Source organism: Cervus canadensis, chromosome 7 (assembly GCF_019320065.1).
Source record: "Cervus canadensis isolate Bull #8, Minnesota chromosome 7, ASM1932006v1, whole genome shotgun sequence".
Lineage (NCBI taxonomy): Eukaryota > Metazoa > Chordata > Mammalia > Artiodactyla > Cervidae > Cervus > Cervus canadensis.
In genome coordinates this window covers 41,415,807-41,442,079 of record NC_057392.1, presented here as the reverse complement: position 1 = coordinate 41,442,079, position 26,273 = coordinate 41,415,807, and the positions used below count along the sequence as shown (strand labels likewise).

At 36.1% G+C, this 26,273-nt stretch overlaps 1 protein-coding gene across 5 annotated transcripts in view; it reads left to right on the top strand.

Annotated features, from left to right (window-relative positions):
* GSK3B (glycogen synthase kinase 3 beta) overlaps nt 1-26,273 on the top strand; it is a 206,182-nt gene that overhangs the window by 67,210 nt on the left and 112,699 nt on the right. For all 5 annotated transcript variants that reach the window (XR_006270564.1, XM_043475009.1, XM_043475007.1 and 2 more), the window contains exon 2: nt 5,914-6,107. Coding sequence is in view for 4 of the 5 variants with exons in the window: in XM_043475009.1 (XP_043330944.1) it covers nt 5,914-6,107 (194 nt within the window). In the remaining variant the exon portion in view is untranslated. The remainder of the gene's footprint in view (nt 1-5,913; nt 6,108-26,273) is intronic.

Genomic DNA, 26,273 nt, shown 5'->3' with positions numbered 1-26,273 from the left:
TTATTTTAGAATTTGTCTCTGATTTTCTGTGGACCTCAGTTCATTGCTTTTTTTTTTTTTTTCCTTTTTTATTTTTATGTTGTTTTCATGTTTCTAAGTTGTGTTTATTTTGGAGAGTACATACTGCTTTAAGAGAAGTTTCTTAGCCATTTACTTAGGATAAAGAGTTGTTTGAACTTTAAAAACCTGAAAGTTTGACAGTGTCAATGTTTCCCCTTCAGACTATCTTATATGCTTGATAAGGTGATTTTTGTTGTTGTTGTTCTTTTAAAAATTTTTGTAATATTTTTCAATAGAGTGTTATATTGCTATTGGGCATCCATAAAAAATAGATGTTATTTCTCTTCATGAGAAGCAATAGTCAGAGCTAGTTTCCTTACAAATCCTTATTGTTAGGTTAAAAAGCTTCATAAAAATACCTTGCATCTTCTTGTATCATACCTGGTGTGCCGGTTTCTCTGGAATTTATAGACTTGATTTTTCTGTTATTTCTACATGGAGGTGTTATTTTTGAGGTAAAGGAAGATTTTATAGAGTTAGTCATAGTTAAGTTTGCTCAGTTTATGTTAGTATGACTTACTAACATCTCTAAAAGCCTCCCAGTTAAGCAGTATCACAGTTGTTGCTTTTTCTGAGCTCTGAATCTTAAAAAACATTAAAACTAGAATATCAGTGCCAGATACCTCCTACATCTTTATGTATGCCTGAAGTGGCCTTTTGGGTTTTGGATGCTCAGTACACACTTTAGACATGGATTGTGTTACCCTGTAACATTTGTTCATCTCAGGGTCCGTTGTTCTGAGGATTGATTTCAGAAGATGAAAAAAATGTAACCACAAGATATAGCTTACAGGTACAAACTTGTGTTTGAGAGATTGAGAACTAGGATGCACATATTATGGGATACATCTAAGGCTTTTGTAAAATTGTATTCTATATTTAACAGCCTTCAATGGAAAGTGGTGGTTCTGTTGCATACCACCTTTGCATTGCTTCATGAGGACTGTTTTATGGTTTATATTTTTAAGATTTAACCATTCTGGTAAAGAGTAGGGAGTTTAATTCTGTATTCTAATTAGAATAGGACATTCATACTACTTGAGTGAATTTTGTTTGCAATAGAGGATCCTAGGAATTCTCTGGCCAGAAGAGAGGCCTGAAACTGAGCTGCTCCCACTGCTTTGCTGTTGTTGCTGCTGAGATACAATGGCATTTTTTGGAGACCAGTTTTATTGTAGTTGATGTGAAACTCATGATACCCTGCATTCTGGGAAATTTAATATTGGGCAAAGTGGTGGGTTTTTTTAGTTGTTTTAAAGAGGCACGTTTTTTATGAATTCTAGCTTTTCATGAGGATTTTGGTTTCTTGGTAGTAGTGTTTAAAATGATGCTCTATTGTTAAGATTCAAAGTTATCCAGTTTCTAAATTGAACATCACAGAATCAGTTGTTTTACATTTTTGTTTTCCATATTTTGGTTTCCAATTAGGATAAATTTCAAACTCTTAATGTTGCCAAAGCATCTTTGGAAATAACTCTTTAGCTATTAATAAATAAATAATTGAGGACTGAACTACAAAAGATCACTTATTGTTTTGTTAATCTGGAGTTGACCTTTTTACATTATATTTTCAGAAGCATCTCCTTCTTTGGTAGGGATGGGACGGGGTGGGTAATGGTATATGAAGTTGGTCTTTCAGTAGTCGTGGGAAGGTTATAAAATACAGCAGAGGCAGCCTGAGGCAAGTGAAGAGTTCTGTTACCTAAAGCTCTGTTATATTGGACAAGTTTGTTTCTCTTATTTTGCTTATTTGTATTTGAAGCATAATAAATATGTTCCCTCCATTTATCATAAGTATTAGCGTAGATGAAACAATGAATTGGAAAGTTCTTTTTGTACAGTGAAATTTTATACAGCTGTTACATTATGGACGAGTCAGCAAGTTGCAGTGCCAAATGGTGACTTGCTTTTCCCTGGCACACTAGCTGCTGGCGATCCCTTGCATTACTGATGCTCATACCAAGTCACTGCCAGTGTTATCTTGCCATTCTGTACAGCTCTGCTATTTCAGATATCTGATAGAGCAGTCTTGAAGGGCTTGAATGATTTCTGAATAAAAATTCCAGGATGCTTGGGCACAAGGTCTGAGAGCCATTGTTCCTTGTATACCCAGGATTTCCTGCTAGTGGAGGAAGAGTTCCCGCTAGCCTGTAAGAGTTCTCAGCAGTTTCTTTCACTGCTCAAAAGAGAATATAGTAAACCTTTTAATTTTTGCTAAGATAGTAAGCAGGGGGTTTTTGTTGTTTTTACTAGATGTGTAAGAGGGTGAAAGGATTGGTCTCTGTCCACATCCAGTCAGTTTAAAATTGAGGCCTCAAGACTCTTTCAGCTATAGCATCTGTAGGACCTCTTTATCTTTCAACCCTGCGTTTAATATTTTTGTAGAATTACCTTATTTATGCCTCTTCCTGTAGGCGAATCGTAAGTTGGGATAAACATTTACAAGTTCAGCAGTGGCAAACAGTGCTCAGTCCCTCAGTGGTGTTCAACTCTCTGTGGCCCCGTGGACTATATCCTGCCATGCTCCTCTGTCCATGGAATTTTCCAGATAAGAATACTGAAGTATGTTGCCATTTCTTTCTCCAGGGGAGTCTTCTCAACCCAGGAATCGAACCTGTATCTCTTATGTCTCCTGTATTGGCAGGTGGATTCTTTACAACTGGGCCACCTGGGCAGCCTGAAATATGATTATAGAGTGGGAAATCATGATTTTTGGTTATACCCGGATGGTTTTTGTTTTCAGCTAAAATTGTGGAGTAGAGTAGCTATTGTTAATATCTACTAATTTATCTCAGTTACAAAATGATGATGCTTTGTTTTGTGAATTAGACCTGTGAGATCTCACAAGAAACTTGTTCAGTGGAATTTGAATTATTAATTCATTGTTCTTTTAATATATATATGTGTGTGTGTGTGTGAAAGTTGCTCAGTCATGTCCGACTCTTTGCGATCCCATGAACCATACAGTTCATGGTGTGTGTGTGTGTGTGTGTGTATTATATATATATATGTATATATATATTTGGTGATATGGTTTTTGACTTGAATGATCTAGAGAAAAGTCAAACTGTTTGAAATCACTTTTTTATTTTCTTTGGGACAATTGGATTACAAGAAAATATATTCAACACTTTGGATTTTAAGTACGAGTACAATAATACTAGTAAGGATAGGTTTATTTTATAAATGAAGAAGAAAACTTATAGTAAGGTTTGTGCTTAGAAGTTGTGGTTAAGATGTATTGTTGTTCAGTCACTAAGTTGTAGCCGGCTCTTTGTGACCCTATAGACTGCAGCACGCCAGACTTCCCTGTCCTACACTGCCTCCCAGAGTTTGCTCAAATTCATGTCCATTGAATCAGTGATGCTGTCTAACTATCTCATCCTCTGCCACCTTCTCCTTTTGCCTTCCATCTTTTCCATCATCAGGGTCTTTTCCAGTGAGTTGGCTCTTATATCAGGTGGCCAAAGTATTGGAGTTTCAGCTTCAGCATCAGTCCTTCAATAAATATTCAGGACTGATTTCCTTTAGGATTGACTGGTTTGATCTTGCTGTCCAGGGGACTCTCAAGAATCTTTTCCAGCACTCCAATTCAAAAGCATCAATTCTTCAACACCAAGCCTTCTTTATGGTCCAGCTTTTCACATCCATACATGACTACTGGAAAAACCATAGCTTTGACTAGATGGACCTTTGTCAGCAAAGTGATATCTTTGCCTTTTAATACCTGTCTAGGTTTGTCATAGCTTTTCTTTCAAGGAGCAAGCGTCTTTTAATTTCATGGCTGCAGTCACCATCCGCAGTGATGTTGGAGCCTAAGAAAATAAAGTCTGTCTCTGTTTCCATTTTTTCCCCATCTATTTGCCATGAAGTGATGGGACCAGATGCCATGATCTTAGTTTTCTGAATGTTGAGTTTTAAGCCAGTTTTCTCACTCTCATCTTTCACCCTCATCAATAGGTTCTTTAGTTCCTCTTCACTTTCTGCCATTAGAATTGTATCATTTGCATATCTGAGATTATTGATATTTCTCCTGGCAATCTTGATTACATCTTGTGATTCATCCAGCCCAGGATTTTGCATGACATTCTCTGTATATAAGTTAAATAAGCAGGGTGACAGTATGTAGCCTTGTTGTACTCCTTTCCCAATTTTCAACTAGTCCCTTGTTCCATGTCTGGTTCTAAAATATTGTTTACAATATGCCACTAACATTTGGATATTCATTTTTCTGGCAGTCTTAGATTGAGTAGGGGAAAGTCAGATTATTATATCTGATTTTATCTGAATCATATCAGATTTATATCTGATTATATATATATTCAGATTATATCTTATATAGTATATCTGATATTATATATATTCATATTATATCTTAATTAGATCTGATTTAAAATCTGATTGGAAAATCAGGTTATTATATATATATTTTTTAATGTGAGAGACGAATGCATATTTCATCATCTTGTTTTGGTATTTAGGTTTAAATATTGCATTATTTTTCTTTTATGAGGTTAGTATGAATTCAACTAACATCTTAAAATTGCTATAATGGAAGAGTAGGAGAGAGAAAAAGAAACATGTGGTTTTGTCAGTGAGAACTGATTTTAGAGTCGTCACTCCAAATCTTTGTTGTGACGAGACAAAAACCGAGGAGCATACACTCGCCTGACAGATTTGTCAGCAAAGAGAGAAGAAGCACAAGTCATAATTGCTGCTTTGCAAAGATTGTAGTCCCTAGAATCTGTGTGTATTCTGAAATCGTTAAAAACAATTTAAAGCTTTTTAAAATCAAGTGCTTGGTAGTATAGAAGGTTTGGAATAGTTTAAGAATTCAGAGAGTAAGGTGATTGTTTAGTCAAGAAGGAGGTGGCTCTTGAACTTGGAAAGAATCTTTGGATTGTTACTGGCGGGAAACGAAGGCAGAAGAGGTAAGGAGATGGCCGTGAGTGGGCAGAGACCCCAGTGCTGGTGAGCTAGTTAGGAACGAGGCTCAGTTCAGGATGGGTTTGATTTTTCCTGTAAGGTTGTGTCTTTTACCCGCAAATTAACATTCCCCTGTTTCTTTTCCCCATCTGACTTTTCTTGGAAATGTATCACTATTTTCTTAAGAAGAAATAAGACATGGAGAAGCAAAAACTTAAAGCTTTACCTTCCTAAAGGGAGAGTGGTCTGAATAGAGACAGAATTAGATGTTTTCAGTTGCACGTGTCTTATTTTCAAGTACAACAAGAAAGCCTGAGGAGAGAATTACGGCCTTTAGAGTTGGACAGATAAGGATTCTTTGGTGGGTCCATCATTTGCCTTTTGACTGGACAGATTTACCATTTTTCTTATTATGTTTATATAGGAACAGTGCTATCTACTTTATGGGCTTGTTTTTATTAAATGAAGTCATGTATATAAGCTAAGCATGGTGCCTGCTCTATACAGTGAATAAATGGTGGTTAAACTAATTACTTATAATTGAAACAAATAATTGAAATAATTCTGTGATGATAGATATGATAAGCTAAGATGAGCATTTAAAAATAATACATAGTATAGAATATTTGGGCTTCCCAGGTGGCGCTAGTGGTAAAGAACCCACCTGCCAATGCAGGAGACATGAGATGTGGGTTCCATCCCTTGGTTGGGAAGATTCCCTGGAGAAGGGCGTGGCAACCCACTCCATTATTCTTGCCTGGAGAATCCCATGGGCAGAGGAGCCTGGTGGGCTACAGTCCATGAGGTCACAAAGAGTCGGACACGACTGAAGGGACTTAAAATGCACATGGTTTACTTGGTATATTTTGGCAGTTTTCTCAGTTGAATTCTTTGCAGTTCTCATTTTCTATCCATTTTTTCTTTTAGGAGACAAAGATGGCAGCAAGGTGACCACAGTGGTGGCAACTCCTGGGCAGGGTCCAGACAGGCCGCAAGAAGTCAGCTATACAGACACTAAAGTGATTGGAAATGGGTCATTTGGTGTGGTGTATCAAGCCAAACTTTGTGATTCAGGAGAACTGGTTGCCATCAAGAAAGTATTACAGGACAAGAGATTTAAGGTAAGACCTTCAGTAGTTCATGTGTTTTTGTTGTTGTCAATACATGTAAATAATTACTTTTTCAAGTGTTTGCTTTTGTTTCAGATTTCATTTATTGCACAAGTGTTTGTTCAGCTCAACTACTATAGTGACTTTTCCATTGTGTATTATGTTGAGATAAAATTTACTGAAGATTGCAGTATTTTTTTGAACTGTAGCTATGAGTGATATATGTATTTAAAATGTTGTGAAAGATAGATTAAAATTTATTAATTCCTTATTTTAAAATGTGACCTCTCTCTGCCTTGGGTCTCATTGGTGTAGGAGACCAGAGAAACATTGCTTGTAGCATATGTTCGTTTGATACAGTTGACTGTGCTTCCTTTCTTGAAAAATTTCCTTCTAGTCTATGATACAACACTGTTGTTTTTTTCCCCCTATAACTGACATTTCTTTCCTGCTATATATTCTTATGTCTCCCTTCCATCTGCCCCTAGAAAACGATCCTTCCCACAGTTCATTTTTTTTTCTTACAAGATCCCCTTAGAGTGTCCTGTTTATGGATGATCAGAGGTCATCTCTTCATTATGATACAGTGGAGAGTCAGGAGACCTGGGCTTTCATCGAGGCTCTGCCATTAACAAGCCATGCAGCTCTGTTCCCTTCCCTACTCTGCCCACCTCTGCAGCAATTTAATGAGAGTCTCCTGTGTTTTAGGAACTGTGCTTAACATTAAAGGATAAAAAATTAAGAGGTTATCACTGCTCTGAAATAGCACACATTCTGCTGCCTGTATGCTACAGAATGTTTTGAACATTCTAAAGAGGTTTTTAAAAAACAGTCTAAAGTTTTTGTCTTCAGTTTATTCTCTCCTGAACACTAGTCCCATTTTGCCAAATGCCCACTCAGTCTAGATATCGGAAGGTACCGTTATTTTCAAATTGACAAATCTTCTTATCTAACTCTGACTTAACTGTCAGTCTTAAAGGAAATCCTTTCTATTGGTTCTCATTCCTTCTTGTTCTTTCCTTCTAACGGTTTTCTCATTCACTGTCATCAGTACTCTTCGTTCTCTCATACTCATATCCAATCATTACCAAACTTGGTTAATTTCGCACTGCCTCCCCCCCCCGCCCCGCCGCCCCTTTCCTTTTCTCATCACTACTGTTCTAGCCAGACCTTTGTCATTATTTGCCTTTTATCACTAGTAACTCTACATCTGATCTTCTCACTTAAAATCTTGCATTCCAACTTTAGATTAATCCCATAGCTCATTCTGGTCATATTGTTTCTACTACACACACATCTTCTATGGTCCCTCATAGTCTAGAAAATAAAGCCTGCCGTTTTAATTGTGCATTCAGGAGTTTCCATAGTCTTGCCTTCTTTCCAAATACTTAATTTTTACAATCCTTTGTATCACTATATTTGAGACATAATTGGTTTTTATGGTCTCTCTGATTTTATTTCCTAAGAACTGGATTTTTATTACGTATGTCTCCTGATATCCACACACTTAATGTGTTTTCAAATTAATATCCTTCCCAGGTGGTGCTAGTGGTAAAGACCCTGCCTGCCAATGCAGGAGACGTTAAGAGATGAGGGTTCAATCCCAGGGTTGGGAAGATCCTCTGAAGGGGGGCATCGCAACCCACTCCAGTATTCTTGCCTAGAGAATCCCATGGACAGAGGAGCCTGACAGGCTACAGTCCATAGGGTTGCAAAAAGTTGGAGACGACGGAAGCAAATTAGCGCGCGTGTATGATAGCAGATACTTATCAAATCCTTAAAATATGATCAGTAATCTATGAAGTTTTTACATGAGCAGTTTTATAGATTTCCTCTTAGCACTGTGATATTGATACTGTTATTATTTAGATAAGGAAACCTACACACAAAGAGATTATAAATTAACTTGTCCAAAGTCATACAGTTAGCAAGTGGTTAGATGAGCAGGTGTTTGAATCCAAGCAGTCTTACTTCAGAGTGCTTTATTACAGACTATCATTGCTGTATCGAACCAGTACATTCTGTTCAGTAGGTACTTGGGTGAGTTCTTTTTCTTGCTTTTTAAAAAGTTTTAATCTTTTCCTTTATTGTAGTTAAGTTATTCATCTGAAATACAGTTTGGTTCATCTGTTTTTGCTTGTATCCCTTCGTAGAGCTGTATCTCCATTCTCTTTGACTTTTTGAAAAAATTATTTATATTTTCAGTCTGTGTAATGTGGTTCTAAAAGTCAGAGATAACAGATGTCGTTCCCTCTGTCTTGTTCTCCCTCACTCCCTCTGGATAGCCAATCTCTTTTATGTCCTGGTTTACTTTTTCTGGGTTTCTTTTGCTCAAATGAACAGTCAGTGTGTAATCATCCCTTGTTATCCACCGGGGACTGGTTCCAGGACCCGTAGTGGATGCCAAAATTTGCAGGTGCTCAAGTCCCATGTATAAAATGGCATGGTATTTCCATATAACTAAGTCTCCCATATACTTTATGATATAAGCTACTTTAAATAGCTTATAATACCTAATACAGTGTTGATGCTATGTGAATAGTTGTAAATACAATTTAAATGCTATGTAAATAGTTGCTGATGTGGCAATTTGAAGTTTTGATGTTTGCAACTTTCTGGAGCTTTTCTCCCCTGAGTATTTTTTATCCCAGCTTGGTTGCATCCCTGGCTGTGGAACCCAGGGACACAGAGAGTAACTGTAATTTTCTTGATTTCTTTCTTACACAAAATATAATACAGAGAGTTATTCTTTATACTTTGCTTTTCCTGTTAACTATCGTTCCTGAAAGTCACTGCATATCAGATCAGACATTTTTCTCATCTTTTTTAGAATTTTATGGTATTTCAGCGTTGATTCCAATCACTCTTCTATATATGGATATTGAACTACTTTTCAATATCTAGTAATGTCCCAGGGGGCTGTTATGAAAACGTTTGTGCATAAGTATTTTTTATTAAACGTGTTTATTCATGGTAAACTAAGAGAACTAGGTAGGACTGCTGAATCAAAACAGAAACACATGAAGTTTTGTATGATATTGCTAAATTCCTCTGCACAAGAGCTTGTATAGATTTGTATTCTCTCCAGTAATATGTGATGCCTATTTATTCACATTGATAACATGAATTGGTTTACTTTTTCAATTTTTGTCAACCTGGTAGGTGAGAAATAATATATTTTTTCATGTGTTCAGTGTCCTTTTTTTTTTTTATCATATCTAGATTTTAGTTGTGATTAGAAAGCCTTTTCCTTATAAAGTCTTACAGAGAAAGCCTTTTCCTCAAGTTAAAGAGAAATTCATCTATGTTTTCTTGCAGCTGTAAGATTTCCCGTTTTACATTTAGACCCCTGATCCATTTGAAGTTTATTCCTGTGTGTGGAGTTTATTTATAACTATGTATAGTATGATTTATTGATCTAATTTTATCTGTTCTAAAGCATTAATCTTTTGTCTTAATACAGTTTTTTAAATAGTCTATGTTCCAATGATTTGAGATGCTATTGTTATTATATGCTAAATTTCCACGTGTAATTTGGTCTATTTCTGGACTTTGTGTTCTGTTCTGCTGGGTCATTGCATATTCGTAAGTCAGTACCACATTGTTCTAATTTCATTTTGTAATATGTTTCAATGTCTGGTAGGGCTAGTCTGCTTTTGTAGCTTTTCTTTTTCATGTTATTCTAGCTATGTTTGGATGTATATTTTCCCCTATGAATTTTGGTATCATTTTGACTAACTCCTTGAGAAAGCTTGTTTATTTTTAATAGGAATTTCATCAACTTTTTAAGTTAAGGAGTTAATCGTCTCTCCCATGATGTTGAATTACCTTATCCAGAAATAGGAGATAGCTTTCCATTTGTTCAAGTTTGCTTTTGTAAACTTCCAGGAGTTTTACTTATATAGGTTTTGACATTTCTTGTTAAGCTTATTCTTAAATATTTTAATTGTTTTGTAGCTATTGTATAATTTTGTTTTTATTTTTATTTTTTCTCCTAAAAGTGTTGAAAAGTGGCAGGCTGTCTTACATGAAGTTCAGTTCTTTCCAGTGTATCACCTTTTCTTTGTGAAACTTAAGTATTCTTTGTTCTCCTTGCTAAATGTTGGCTATTAAAAAACTTTTTGATGTATTGACCAATTCATTTCCTTTGATTGTGATAAAATAGACATTTTTCTGACAACTTAAAATTCTATTCACATTTGTAATTTTTACATCACTGCTACCAAGGATTAAATAATCATGTATTTTGCATTAAATAATGATATATTTATGATATATTTTTTAGGAGAAGTTAGAATAGGGTCTTCTCTTTGCACTTTTTTCTTAAACCAACATGCTGAACCTGCTGGTGTCAGTGAGAGGCAGTTTGTTTTGGTGAAAAAACAAGAAGAGGAAGAATGATCAGAGATAGGAAGAATACCAAGAGTAACTAATTATCCCTGTACATTAGTCTTAAAAACTATATATATATTTTCAAGTTGTTTCTGGTACAACAAGTTTCATTGGTGTTTTACCTACAATTTTAATGCCTTTTTCCCTCTGGACCCATCATACTAAAATTAAACTAACCTCAATTGGCCAGTTTGGAAGTGCTCGTGATAGAAAATGCTGTTGTGGTGCTAACAGTAAAGTCCAGCTAGGTACCTTATGTAGGATACCTTTGATATTAGAGCAGGAAGAAGATTAATCAATCCCAATAATCGTTGTTGAGGCTGCCTTTTCCAAGCTGAAAATCAGTAAGCTACATTTTAAATTAATTAGCGATCTTAGCTTCATTATCTATTAATTTCAGTTCTCCTTTGAACTAAGTCATAGGTTTCAGGTGTCCTGCTTGGTTTCACTTGTTCTGTCGCTAGGATGTGGGAGTAGAGAAGTGAAGTGTCACTCCTGTTCTGTTGTTATTGGAGAGTGATTTGAGCCCTGCCTTTAATATATTCTGTTTTGGAGAGTGAGAAGAAATAAATGCCTGGGCTCAATCCTTAGGGCTATGATTATTCTCTGTATGATATTTTGGAGACAACACAGGGGAAATAAGACCTTGGTGTCCACTGTTTGTAGTTTTGTGAGCTTAAGTATATCCATTAACTTTACGAGCTTCAGTTTCATCCTATGTAAAGTGGAAATACTCTTATTACAGTGGTTCCCCAGTTCAGTGTTTGGTGCTAAAGGAACTCAGTAAGCATTGTGCTTGCTTTTTACTCCAATGTTGTGTGAATCAAATGAAACAATATATTATGAGAACGTCCAGTAAATTCTAAAACTCCTTATAATTAAGTTCTATTGGTTTTAATTTTAGATCTGAATTACTACAAATTGCTATTTACTTTGGATTTCTTCCTCTTTGTTTTGCTTCCTCTTTTATTTGGTAGTCTTATTATGAGACACCTAATTATTTGTACTTATATAGCTGTTTTAAGTCATTGTGGAAAATCTATTTCTTGATAAAATTTATAGACAGCTAAAGAGAAATATTAATCTTTAGTTATGTCATATAGAGCTATGTTCTTTGAGTCATGAAAACTTGTAATTATCAAGTGGAAGGTAAAAACCAAGATTTAACCTCTGTGGAGGAGGGAGGGCAGGACAATGGCATGCTGAGTAGGAAAAGTCTTACACTTCAGTGTAGCTCTAAGAAAGTTACAGAAAAACCAACAGAGAATCATAAGTCCAGGGTTGAACCATCAGAGGAGTCCAGTGTCTCCTGGGAAACGGGCTTCATTAAATATGTCTGCCATGCTGTGCTGAGTCATTGGCAGGGAACAGTTCATGGGAAGCTTGGCTTATCGCCAAAGAAGAAAATGGTTTTGAGAGGTCAGCAGCTAGGACTACTGGTCAATAGATGTTTCCTGCAGTGGGTTATCCGAGGGAACATTTTCATAGTTAACACGCCAAACTTCCTAAGGATACAGACTGTTTTATGCTACCTCCCCAAGTCATGTAGAATGGCTGGTAAAATGTTATTTTTAACTGTATTAAATTTTCAAAGACTGTACAAAGGTTAATGAGTAAGGATTCTATTTGATTTTGCTTTTACAATTATATATAGTGTTATTACCTCTGTTATTCCAGAGAGAAGAAATATGGTGGCATGATATCTGTGGTCCTGAATGCCTCCTTTCTGCCCTTCAGTGACTTGAATGGCTTGAGAGAAAGAGAAATATCTAGGAATGCATTTGACCAAGGAGATGAAAGACCTATATATTGAAAACTCTCAAGCTGTTAATGAAAGAAATTGATGAAGACACAAATAGATGAAAAGATCCTATTGGATGAGTCATGATTGAATCAATATTATTAAAATGTCCATACTACCCAAAACAATCTACATATTCACTGCAATTCCTATCAAAATTCCAATGGTATTTTTCAAAGAAATAGAACAAATAGTACTAAAATTTATATGGAATGACAAAAAATCTCAAATAGTCAAAACAGTCTTGAGAAAGAACAAAGCCAGAGACATAATGCGTCATGATTTCAAACTTTATTAGAGAGCTGCAGTAATTAAAGCAGTATGGTGCTGACATAAAAGCAGACATGTAGCTCAGTGAGACAGAATAAACAGCCCAGAGACAGACTTATGCACTTATGGTCAGTTAATTTACAACAAAGGAGACAAGAATATACAGGGGGGAAAGGACAGCCTTTTCAATAAATGGTGTTGAGAAAACTAGATAGCACATGCAAAAAAATGAAACTCAACAACTGTCTTACATTGTACACAGAAATTAACTCTAGATAGATTAAAGATCTGAATGTAAGACCTGAAAGCATAAAACTCATAGAAGAAAATATAAATGGTAAATGCTTTGATATAGGTCTTGGTGATGATTTTTTAAATCTGAAACCAAAAGCACCAGAAGCAAAAATAAACAAGTGGGACTACATCAAACTAAAAAGCTTTTGCACAGCAAAGAAAACCATCTACAAAATGAAAAGGCAACCCATTGAGCGAGATAAAATATTTGCAAATCACATATCTGGTAAGGGGCTAATATCAAAAACCCCAACAATCCAGTTAAAAAATGGGCATAGGACCTGAACATTTTTTTGAGGAAGACATGCAGATGGCCACCAAGTCCTTAAAAAGATGTTCAACATCACAGATCATCAAGGAATGCAAATCAAAACCACAACAAGGGATTTCCCTGGTGGTCCATTGGTTAAGAATATTCCTTGCAGTACAAGGGATGTGGATTCGATCCCTGGAGACCTGCATTGCAAGATCCCACATCATGAGCAACTAAGCCCATGTGCTGCAACTGCTGAGCTCATGTGCCATAACTAGGGCATCCAGGTGCTACAATGAAAGATCCCGTGTGACACAACAAAGATCCTGTGTGCTGCATTTAAGACCTGATGCAGCCAAAAAAACCCAGAATGAGGTATCACCTCATACCTGTTAGAATGGCTGTTTTTCATAAGGCTGAAAGTCACAAGTGTTGGCAAGGATGTGGAGAAAGAGAATCTTTTGTGTGCTGTTTGTGGGAATGTAGATTGGTGCAGACACTGTGGAAAACAGTATGGAAGTTCCACAAAATAGTAAAAATAGAACTACCATACGGTAAAGCATCTACCTGCAGTGCAGGAGACCCGGGTTCGATCCCTAGGTTGGGAAGATCCCCTGGAGGAGGAAATGCAACCCACTCCGGTATTCTTGCTTGGGAAATTCCACAGACAGAGGAGACTGGTGGGCTACAATCCATGGGGTTGCAAAGAGTTGGATACGACTGAGCAACTAACATATAGGATCCATCAATTCTAGTTTGGGGTATTTATCAAAAGAAAATCAAAGTACTAACTCGAAAAGATATATGTACCCCATGGTCCTTGCAGCATTATTTGTAATAGTTAAGATATAGAAACAACCTAAGAATTTATCAGTGGATGAATGGATAAAGAAATTGCGGAGTGAGTGAGTGTGTGTGTGTGTGTGTGTGATGGAACATTATTCAGCTGTAAGAAAAGAAAATCCTGACATCATGGCTATGTGGCTAGACCTTGAGGGCATTATGCTAAGTGAAATAAGTCAGACAGAAAAACACAAATGCCACATGGTCTCTCTTATGTATGAAATCCTACCCTCAGCAACAACAAAGAACAAACTTGTAAATACGGAGAACAGATTGATGGTTGCCAGAGGCAGGAGGTGGGAGAAATAGGTGAAGGGGTTGAAAAGGTAAAACAAAAACCTCAATATGAGTCACAGTATGCTTCTAAATTTTCTTATGTTTTAAAAAGTTTTTATTATCTTTAGTGTTTAAATTCCTGTAAATTCCTTTTAAATTCCTGTATGTCTGTGGTAAGTTCCAAGTAAGTGTTTAGCATTAGGAGTTAGATTTGCTTTTTTGACTAGTTTCTCTAAAGCCTTTGCAGTTTTTGTGGATGGTCAGCTGCTTGATTCTTTTTATATAAGAGCTTTATTGAGATATAATGTCTATAACATGAATTTCACCCTTTTATTAGTGTATACAAGCCATTGGTTTTAATATAATCATAGAGTTGTGTAGCTGTCACTACTGATTCTAGGATATTTTCATCACCTTAGAAAGAAACTCTTTTAATAGTGCTCTCTTCAATTCTTATTAACAGTCTCGTCCCATCCTCCTCTTTACGTAGGCCCTGGCAATCACTCATCTACTTTCTGTCTTCATGGATTTGCCCATTCTGGACATTTCATATAAATGGAATAATAATGTATGACCTTTTTGTTTCTGTCTTCTTTCACTTGGAAAAAATATTCAAAGTTCCTCAATGTTAACCATGTCTCAGTATTTCAGTCCTTTTTGTGGCTGAATAATACTATGTTTTGTGGATATACTGCATTTTGTTAATCTGTTCACTAGTTGATGAACATTTGAGTTGTTGTTACATTTTGACTGTAATGAATGATGCTGCTCTGAACATTATTTGCATACAAGTTTTTGTGGGTGCTTTTTTTCCCCTCAGTTCTCTTGGGTGTATACTTATAAGTGTTGTGGGTCCTATGGTGACTCTGTGATTAACATTTTGAGAAAGTGCTAACTTGTTTTCCAGAGCCACTGTACCATTTTATAGTCTATGAGCACTGGATAAACACTGCAGTTTCTCCACATTGTTGCCAGTACTTGTTATTATCCGAGTTTTGATGATATTTGTCTGAGCGTGAACTGTTTCACATTTCCTGTTGGCTAATGAGGTTGAACATCATTTCATCTTTTCTTTTATTGACCTTTAGTGTGTATTCTTTGAAGAAATTTCTGTTGAATTTCTTTGCCCACTAAAACTTTTTAATTTTCCTTTTTTGACAGGTAACTGTTTGAAGAAGTTTTAGTTTTACAGAGCAATGAATGAAAAGTACAGTGCTCCTATATACACTCTTCTCGTCAGTCCCCCCTGCTATTAATGTAGCACGTTTGCATGAATGTAGATATGTTACAATTGAAGCAGTATTGATGTATTAGTAGTAAAGTCCATAGTTTTCATTATTGTTCATTATTTGTGTCTGTGGGCTTTGGCAAATGTATAATGACATGTTTCCATCGTTATAGTGTCATGTGGCATAGTTTCAGTGTCCAAAAAATTCCCTGAGCTCCACCTATTTATCCTTCTCTCCTTCACCCGAACCCTTGACAACCATTGATTTAAAAAAAAAAAGTTTCCACAGTTTTGTCTATTCTAGAATGTCATATGCTTGGAAGCATACACTGCAGCCTTTTTAGATTGACTTTTTTCACTTAGCAATGTGCACTTAATGTACTTGCTTAGCTTTTCTTGGCATGATAGCTCATTTCTTTTTCTCTCAGAACAAATACCTCTGTATGCATATACTACATTTTGTTTTTTTATTTGCTTATTGAAGGACATCTTGGCTGCTTCCAGGTTCTTGCAGTTATGAATAAAGTTTCTTCTAGACATTCATGTACAGGTTTTTGTGTGAATATAAGTTTTCAGTTGATTTGGGTAAATGTTAAGTAGCACAGTTGCTAGATTGTTGCTAGATTTTATGGTAAGAGTATGGTTCAGTTTTGCGGGAAACTGCCCAACTATTTTCTGATGTGGCTGTGCAGAATAATTTTATATTCCCATTAGCATTGATGAGAGTTCCTGTCGCTCTGCATCCTCACCAGCCTTTGGTGGTGTCAGTGTTTTGGGGTTTGGCCATTCTGAGAGGAGTGCAGTGGAAGTGAAAGTGTTAATCGCTCAGTCTTTCAGATTATTTAAGACCCCATAGGGTGCACCAGGCTCCTCTGTCCATGGAATTCTCTAGCAAGAATACTGAAATGGATTGCCATTCCATTCTCCAGGGGATCTTCCCGACCCAGGGATCAAACCCAGGTCTCTTCTATTGCAGGCAGATTCTTTACCATCTGAACAGTTTTTGTTCAGTCACTTAGTTGTGTCTGACTCTTTGCAACCCCATGGACTGCAGCAAGCCAGGCTTCCCTGTCCTTCACCATCCCCCAGAGTTTGCTCAAACTCATGTCCATTGAGTTGGTGATGCCATCCAACCATCTCATCCTCTGTCATCCCCTTTTCCTCCTGCCTTCAATCTTTCCCGGCATCAGGGTCTTTTCTACTGAGTTGGCTATTCTCATCAGGTGGCCAAAGTGTTGGAGCTTCAGCTTGAGCATCAATCTTTCCAATGAATATTCAGGGTTGATTTTCTTTAGAATTGACTGGTTGGATCTCCTTGCTGTCCAAGGAACTCTCAAGAGTCTTCTCCAACACCACAGTTCAAAAGCATCAATTTTTCAGTGCTCAGCTTTCTTTATGGTCCAACTCTAACATCCGTACATGACTGTTGGAAAAACCATAGCTTTGACTATACGCATCCTTGTCAGCAAAGTAATTTCTGACTGAACAGTGAGACCTTAATGTCTAATCTGAGCAGTAATATCTCACTGTTGTTTAAATTTGCAGCTCCCTGATGAAATACCATGTTGAGCATCTTTTACTATGCTTATGTGCCATCAGTATATCTTCTTTGGTGTGGTGTCTTTTCAAGTCTTTTGCCCATTTCAAATGGTTGACTGTTTTCTTGCTGTTGAGTTTTAAGGGTTCTTTGTATATTTTGTATAAAAATTCTTTATCAGATAAGTGTTTTACAGAGGTTTTCTCCCAGTATGTGACTTGTGTTTTCATTAGTGTCTTAGAGCATAAATATTTAATTTTCATGGAAGTCCAGTTTTTAACTTTTTTCTTTCATGGATTGTGCTTTTGCTGTTGGATCTAAAAAGCTAAGGACACAGTCAAATCCAAGGATACCTAAATTTTCTTCCATGTTATCTTGTAGTGTTTATAGTTTTTTCTCTTACATTTAAGTCTGTGATCCACTTTGAGTTAATTTTTGAAAAAGTTGTAAGATCTGTATCTAGATTAATTTCTTTGCTTTTCAGTTGTTCCAGCACTGTTTGTTAAAAAGACTATCCTTTCTCCTTTGAAGTGCCTTTTTTCTTTTGACAAAGTTCAGTTGGTTATATCTAGTGGCTGTTTCTGGGCGCTCTGTTCTCTTCCAGTGACCTGTTTGTTTCTTTCTCTAATATCACATTGTCTGTTTTTACGCTAGCTTTACAATATGTCTTGAAATCAGTTGGTATCAATCTTTTGACTGTTCTTCAATTTTGTGTTGACCAATCCATATCCACAAAGTAATTTGCTGGTATTTTTATTGGAATTGCTTTAAATTTATATTTTATGTTAGGAAGAACTGGCATCTCGACAGTATGCAGTCCTCCTCTCCATGTATTAATGCATAAAATATGTTTCCACTTACTTAGATCTTTGATTCTTTCTTCAGAATTTTGTAGTTTTCTCCTATAAATCTTGTATATAGTTTATTTGCTTTGTATTTTTCTTTTTTTTCCTTTTTGTATGCTAATGTAAATTATATTGTGTTTTTTGGTTTCAAATATAAATTGTTCATTGCTGGTATGTAAAAAGGCAGTTGACTTTTGTACCTTAATCTTATATCCTGCAAACCATAGTTGCTTATTAGTTCCAAGATGTTTTTCATTTTTTGATGACTTGGGATTTTTTATGTGAACAATCATGTCATCTGTGAACAAAGATAGGTTTACTACTTCTTTCCCAATCTGTATACACTTTATGTTTTAATGCATATGAAGTGTTGAATAGGAGTGGTAAGAATCTCAAGTTTTTCTTGTCTTGTTGTTGATATCAGCAGGCAAACAATTTCTCCTCATGAAGTACATAGTTAGCTGTAGAAGTTTTTGTAGATGTTCTTGATCAAGATGAAGATGTTCCCCTCTATTCCTGGTTTGTTAAGAGTGTTTTTTTAAAATCATGAATGGATGTTGAATTTTGTCAAATACATTTTCTATCTCTATAGATATGATCAGATAATTCTTTAGCCAGTTGATGAGGTGAATTATATTAATTACTTTAAGTGTTGAACCGGCTTTTCATACCTCGGGTAAATCCCACATGGTCTTGGTATATCTTATTTTTATACGTTGCTGGAATCAGTTTGCTGAGATATTGGTTTGTAGTTTTTGTTGTAATACATCTGTCTTAGGTATTAGGGTAATGCTGGTCTCATAGAATGAATTGGACTGTATTCCCTTTGCTTTTGTCTTCTAGAAAAGGCTAGAGAACTGATACAGTTTCTTTGTTAAGAGATTGGTGAAATTCACCAGTGAACCCATCTGGGTGTGGTGCTTTCTATTTTGGGAGATGACTAATTGTATGTCAGGTTGTTTAATAGATACAGGCCTGTTCAGTTTATCTAGTTCTCCTTGTGTGTGTTCTGGTAGATTGTATTTTTCAAGAAATTGGTCCATTTATCTAGGTTATTAAATTTGTAGGTACAGAGTTTATCATAATATCCATTTATTTTTTCTGTTAATATCCATGAGATCTGTGGTGATGGAATCTTTTTGGTTTTGATGCTAGTAATTTCTATCTACTCTCTCCTTTTTTCAGTTAACCTGGCAAGAGGCTTATCAGTTTTATTGATCTTTCGAAGAACTATCTTTTGAGAGTTCTAATTTTTCTCTGTTGACTTTCTTTTTTCAGTTTGGTCTCTGCTTTAGATTTTTTTCTCCTGCTTGCTTTGAATTTAATTTGTTCTTTCTCTGGTTTTCTAAGTTGCAGGCTAAAGATTGATTTTGAATTTTCTTATTTAATATATGCAGTCACTGCTGTAAATTTCCCACTAGGCACTGGCTTCACTGCATCCACAAATTTTGATTTAGCTCAAAATACTTTTAATTTTTTCTTGAGACTTCTTTGACCAATATGTTATTTAAAAGTATGTTGTTTATGCTCCAAATATTTTGCATTTTTTTCTGTTACTGATTCTAGTCTGATTTCACTATGGTTCGAGCGCATGTTTTCTGTAATGTCTGTTCTTTTTAATTTGCTAAGGTATGTCTTATGGCCCAGAATTAGGTCTATCTTGATAAATGTTCTATATGAGCTTGAGAAAAATATATATTCAGCTATTGTTGGATGAAATTTCCTGTAAATATGTTAATTAGATCCAATTGATTAATAGTATTTGGTTCAATTATGTCCTTACTGAGTTTTGGCTTGCTGGATCTATCAGTAACTGATAACTAATGAAAGGGTGTCAGAATCTCTAAGTAGTAAATCTGTCTCCTCCTTGTGATTCTGTTAGTTTTTGCCTCTAAAAATTTTGACACTCTGTTGTTAGGTGCATACACATTAAGAATTGTCCTTTTTCATTATGTAATGCCAATCTTTATCTGTCATAATTATTCTTGCTGGGTAGTCTTCTTTGTCCAAAATTAATGTAACTACTTCAGCTTTCTTTTGATTAGTCTTAGTATGGTATATTATTCTCCATCCTTTTACTTTATTTTATTAAAAAAATGTAACATTAAACGTATGTACTTAACTATTTTTGTTTTTTTTTTTTGCTCTTTTTTCTCCCTTCCGAGTTTTATTGAGTATAAATTGACAAAATTGTATATATTTAAAGTGGTCAATGTGTTATAATCAATTATATGTATAAATTGTGAAATGAGTGCCCTAATAAATTATTAACATATTCATCACCTCACATAATTACCTTTTTTATATGGGTATGGTGAGAACACTTGAGATCTACTCTATTAGCGAATTCCAAGTATACAGTACAGTACTGTTAATAGGTACCATGGTGTACATCAGATCCCAGAACTATGTCATCTCATGACTGAACATAAATACCTTTGATCAATGTCTTTTCATTTCTCCCACACCCCAACCCATTGCAACCATCATTCTACTCTATTTTGTTTGAGTTTAATTTTGATTTCACATACAAGTTAGCTTATGCTTTAGTTTTCTTTGACACTTAGAAGTTTTAAAGTTTGATATAGTCACTGTTTTTGCTTTAGTCACTTGAGCTTTTTGGTTTCATAAAAAAAAAAATTCTGTTACTTGCCACAGCATGAATGAGCTTCAAAAAATATTATGCTGAGTGAAATAAACTAGTCACCAAATGTCAAGTATGTTGCCAGTGCTAATGCCATGAAGTGTTTCTCCTGTGTTTTCTTCTAGGATATTTGTAGTTTTAGGTCTTATGTTTAGGGCTTTGCTCCATTTTGAGTTAAATTTTTGTGTGTGGTGTACGGTAAGGATCCATCTTTGTGTTGTATTTTATGTGTGTGGGAGGGGCTGCCTGTGAACATTCTATTTTCCCAACACCTTTTGCTTCAGAAAGCATTCTTTTCCCATTGTATAGTCCTGTCACTCTTGTTTAAAGTATACAAAAGGGCTTATTTCTAATTTCTCTATTCTGTGTTTATGCTAATTTCATACTGTTTTGATTACTGCTGCTTTGTAGCTTGTTTTCAAATCAGAAAGTGTGAGATTTTGTTCTCCTTTTTCAAGATTGTTTTGGATCTTTGCGGTATTTGGGGAGTATCTATAGATTTTGGGATTTTGTTTTCCTGTTACTGCAAAAAATGCCATATTTGGATTTTGATAGGGATTTGGATTGAACCTATAGATGAAGATGATTTTGGGGTGGAAACAACACTCAGTTGTGGAAGTGTCTTATGGTGAAAGTAAAGTCTGATGCTGTAAAGAACAGTATTACATAGGAACCTGAAATGTTAGGTCCATTAATCAAGGTAAATTGGGCGTGGTCAAGCAGGAGATAGCAAGAGTGAACATCACCATCTTAGAAATTAGTGAACTTGGAAAATTCAGACTTAAATTGAAGAAAGTAGGGCAAACCACTACTCCATTCAGGTATGACCTAAATAAAATCCCTTACGATTGTACAGTGGAAGTGACAAATAGATTCAAGGAATTGGATCTGATAGAATACCTGAAGAACTATGAACAGAGGTTCCTAACATTGTACAAGAAGCAGTGATCAAACCATCCCCAAGAAGAAGAAATGCAAAAAGGCAAAATGGTTGTCTGAAGAGGTCTTACAAAAAGCTGAGAAAAGAGAAGCAAAAGGCTAAGGAGAAAAGGAACAATATGTCCATCTGAATGCAGAGTTCCAAAGAATAGCAAGGAGAGATAAGAAAGCCTTTCTCAGTGATCAATGCAAAGAAGTAGAGGAAAACAATAGAATGGGAAAGACTAGAGATTTCTTCAAGAAAATTAGAGATACTCAGGGAATATTTCATGCAAAGATGGGCTCGATAAAGGACAGAAATGGTATGGATCTAACAGAAGCAGAAGATACAGGATACAAGATGGCAAGGATACACAGAAGAACTATGCAAAAAAGATCTTCATGACCCAGATAATCACGATGGTATGATCACTGACCTGGAGCCAGATATCCTGGAGTGGGAAGTCAAGTGGGCGTTAGGAAGCATCAGTATAAACAAAGCTAGTGGAAGTGATGGAATTCCAGTTGAGCTATTTCAAATTCTCAAAGATGATGCTGTTAAAGTGCTGCAGTCAATATACCAGCAAATTTGGAAAACTCAGCAGTGGCCACAGGACTGGAAACGGTCACTTTTCATTCCAATCCCACAGAAAGGAAGTGCCAAAGAATGTTCAAACTACTGCACAATTGCACTCATCTCACACCCTAGCAAGGTAATGCTCAAAATTCTCCAAGCTAGACTTTAACAGTACATGAATCGAGAACATCCAGATGTTCAGCCTAGATTTAGAAAAGGCAGAGGAACCAGAGATCAGATTGCTAATATCTGTTGGATCATCAAAAAAACAAGGGAATTCCAGAAAAGCATCTACTTCTATTTCATTGACTATGCTAAACATTTTGACTGTGTGTCACAACAAACAGTGGAAAATTCTGAAAGAAATGGGAATTACCAGACCACCTGACCTGCCTCTTGAGAAACCTCTGTGCAGGTCAGGAAGCAACAGTTAGAACTGGACACGGAACAACAGACTGGTTCCAATAGGAAAAGGAGTACATCAAGACTGTATATTGTCACCCTACTTATTTAAGTTATATGCAGAGTACATCATGAGAAACACTGGGCTGGAAGAAAGCTGGAATCAAGATTGCCGGGAGAAATATCAGTAACCTCAGATATGCAGATGACACCACCCTTATGGCAGAAAGCAAAAGAACTAAAGAGCCTCTTGATGAAAGAGAGTGAAAAAGTTGATTTAAAACTCAACATTCAGAAAACTAAGATCATGGCATCTGGTCCCATCAGTTCATGGCAAACAGATGGGGGACACGGTAGAAACAGTAAGAGACTTTATTTTCTTGGGCTCCATAATCACTGCAGATCGTGACTGCAGCCAGGAGATGAAAAAGACGCTTGCTCCTTGGAAGAGAAGCTATGACAAACCTAGACACCATTAAAAAGCAGAGACATTAGCAACAGTGGGCCCTCTAGTGAAAGCTGTGGTTTTTCCAGTAGTCATGTATGGATGTGAGAGTTGGACTTAAAGAAAGCTGAGCACCGACGAATTGATGCTTTTGAATTGTGGTGTTGGAGAAGACTCTTGAGAGTCCCTTGGACTGCAAGGAGATCAAATCAATCAATCCTAAAGGAAATCAGTCCTGAATATTCATTGGAAGGACTGATGCTGAAGCTGAAACTCCAATACTTTGGCCACCTGATGCAATGAATTGACTCATTGGAAAAGACCCTGATGCTGGGAGAGACTGAAGGTGGGGGGAGAAGGGGACGACAGAGGATGAGATGGTTGGATGGCATCACTGACTGGATGGACATGAGTTTGAGCAAGCTCCTGGAATTGGTGATAGACAGGTAAGCCTGCCATGCTGCCAGTCCATGGGGTCGCAAGTGTTGAACACGACTGAGTGACTGAACTGAAACTAAAATGGACAAGAGTGGGTGGTTTAATTAAGATGACCATTATATCTACTGCTGTGGGCAAGAATCTCTTAGAAGAAAAGGAGTAGACCTAATAGTCAGTGAAAGAGCCTGAAATGGCGTTCTTGGGTGTAATTCTCAAAAATAACAGAATAATCTTGGTTCCTTTCCAAGGCAAACCATTCAACATCACAGTAATCCAAGTCTGTGCTCCAAGCACTAATACCAAAAAAGACGAAGGCGTAGAAGATCTTCTGATTCATTTTGCTGCACACCTGAAACTATCACAACATTGTTAATTAAGTGTACTCCAATATAACATAAAAAGTTTTAAAATTTTGGTAACGGTATATAACCCTTTCAGTGAGTTTTAGAGTTTTGTTTACTAGTATTTTATTGACAATTTTTGCATCAGTATCTAAAAGCGATGTTGGTCTGACGTTTTCTTGATGTTTCCATCCCTACTGTTTTAAAGAAATTAATGAGTTAATTTATTTTTGGCTGTCATGGGTCTCTTGCTGCATGGGCTTTTCTCTAGTCATGGTGAGCAGGGGCTCCTCTCTCGTTGCTGTGGGTGGGCTTCTTATGACAGTGACTTCTCTTGTGGAGCCTGAGCTTCAGTAGTTGCAGCACGTGGGCTCAGTAGTGGTTTCCCGGCCTCAGAGCACAGGTTCAGTAGTCGTGGTGCACGGACTGGTTGCTCTGTGGCATATGGGATCTTCCCAGATCAGTGATCAAACTCGTGTCTCCTGTGTTGGCAGGTAGATTCTTTACCACTGAGCCCCCAGGGAAGCCCTCTGTCTCTACTTTTAATGTATCTCTGTCTTTTAAAATCTGTGAATTTTAAGTGGATTTCTTTCTGATTATATAGAATTGGGGCTTTTTAAAACTTTTTTTTAATTCATGTTTTAAATTTGTGGTATAATTGATTTATAGCTAGTTGTGCAACTTAAATATTTTTCTGTTTTTGCTTTTTTTCAGTTCACTTACAGTCTCTGCCTTTCATGTACATTTATGGCACTAATGTTTAAAGAGATTATTAATATAGTTGGGTCATATTTTTGCTATATTTGTTACTGTTTCTATTCATTGAAGTTGTTCTTTGTTTATCCTTTTGTCTTGTTTTTCTTACTCTGTTTTTAACTGGGCTCTATATACGATTCTTTCTCCTCTCAGCATATTTTTTATACTTTTAAACCTTTTTTCGTGGTTATACTTGAGTCTGCAGTTGTACATTTTACACCTTTTGACATCCATTTTCAGTTAACACCATATTGCTGCACTGATAGTGAAAGTACCTCACGGCACAGTATTCCTAATTCCTCCTTTCCATTCCTTATGACATTGCTGTCATTAATATCACTTATCTATAAGATATCATCACTGAATGCATTGTTGCTATTATTTGTTTGAGCAAATGGTTACCTGTTAGATCCACTAACAGGTAAAAAGATCAACTTTTTCTAACGTTTTTTCTTTATGCGGACCCGATCTTACCTGTGTCATTTTTCTTTCTGATGAATTTTGTATTTTAACCTTTCTTGGATGACACGTCTACTGTTGACACATTCTGTCAATTTTTGTTTTTCTGAGAAAAATATTTACTTCTCCTTTACATTTGAAGAATAATTTTCCTGGTACAAAGCAAAATTATTCTTGTGGTTTTTTTTTTTTTTTCTTTCAACACTTTAAATATTTTACGTTACTCTTGTTTGCATGACTTTTGAGAAGTTCAATGTGATTTTTATCTTTGCTTGTCAATTGGTGAGGTTTTCTTTCCCCTCCTCTGGCTTCTTTCAAGATTTCCCCTTTGTCTTTGATCTTTTGCATTTTAAGTATGATATATCTAGGTGTAGATTTTTTGGTATTTGTCCTCTTTCTGCATCTGTGGTCTAGTGTCTGACATTAATTTTTGAGAAAGTCTCAATTATCGCTTCAAATGCTTTTTTCATTTGTTTTTCCTTCCTGTGTTATTTCTATTATGCATATGCTATACCTTTTGTAATTGTCCTGCATTGTACTTTGATATTCTGTTCTGTCTTTTTCATTCTTTTTTCTCTTTGCATTTCAGTTTTGGGAGTTTCCATTGACATTTCTTCAAGCTCACTGAATCCTTACTTGGTCATGTCCAGTATATGATGAACTCATCAAAGGCATTGTTAATTTCTGTTACATCCTTTTTTATTTCTTTTGAATCTTCCTTAGGGTTTCTAAATTTCTCTGTGTACGTTACCCACCTGTTCTTGTGTATTATCTACTTTTTAAATTAAAGCCCTTAGCATAATAATTATACTTCTTTTAAATTCTTAGTCTGATAATTCCCAAATCTCTGTTGTGTTTGGTTCTAATGCCTACTCTCCATGTAGTCACACTGATTTTTGTCTTTTATATTCTTTGTAATGTTATAATGAAAACTGAACATGATATACTGAATAAAAGTCACTTAAGTAAATAGACCTTTAGCATGAGATTTTGTGTTTATCTGGCCAGAGTTAGATTTATTATTGTTGTTTACTATAGCTATAGGTGTCAGAAGTTAAAATTTTTTCTGGTGTCTTTTTCTTTTGTTTCTCCTTTAGTCTTTGGGTTTCCTTAGAAAACTCTCCTTAAATAAAGTCTGAGACGTGTATTTCTCTTCATCATATTTCTCTGCTATCATATTGCTGTTGTTCAGTTGTTAAGTCGTGACCAACTCTTTGTGACTCCGTGGGCTCCAGCATACCAGGCTTCCCTCATCTTCACTGTCTTCTGGAGTTTGCTCAAATTCATGTTCACTGAGTCGGTCATGCTATTTAACCATCTCATCCTCTGCCACCCTCTTCTCCTTTTGCCTTCAGTCTTTCCCAGCATCAAGGTCTTTTCCAATGAGTCGACTCTTTGCATCAGGTGACCAAAAATATTGGAGCTTTAGCATCAGTCCTTCCAATGAATATTCAAGGTT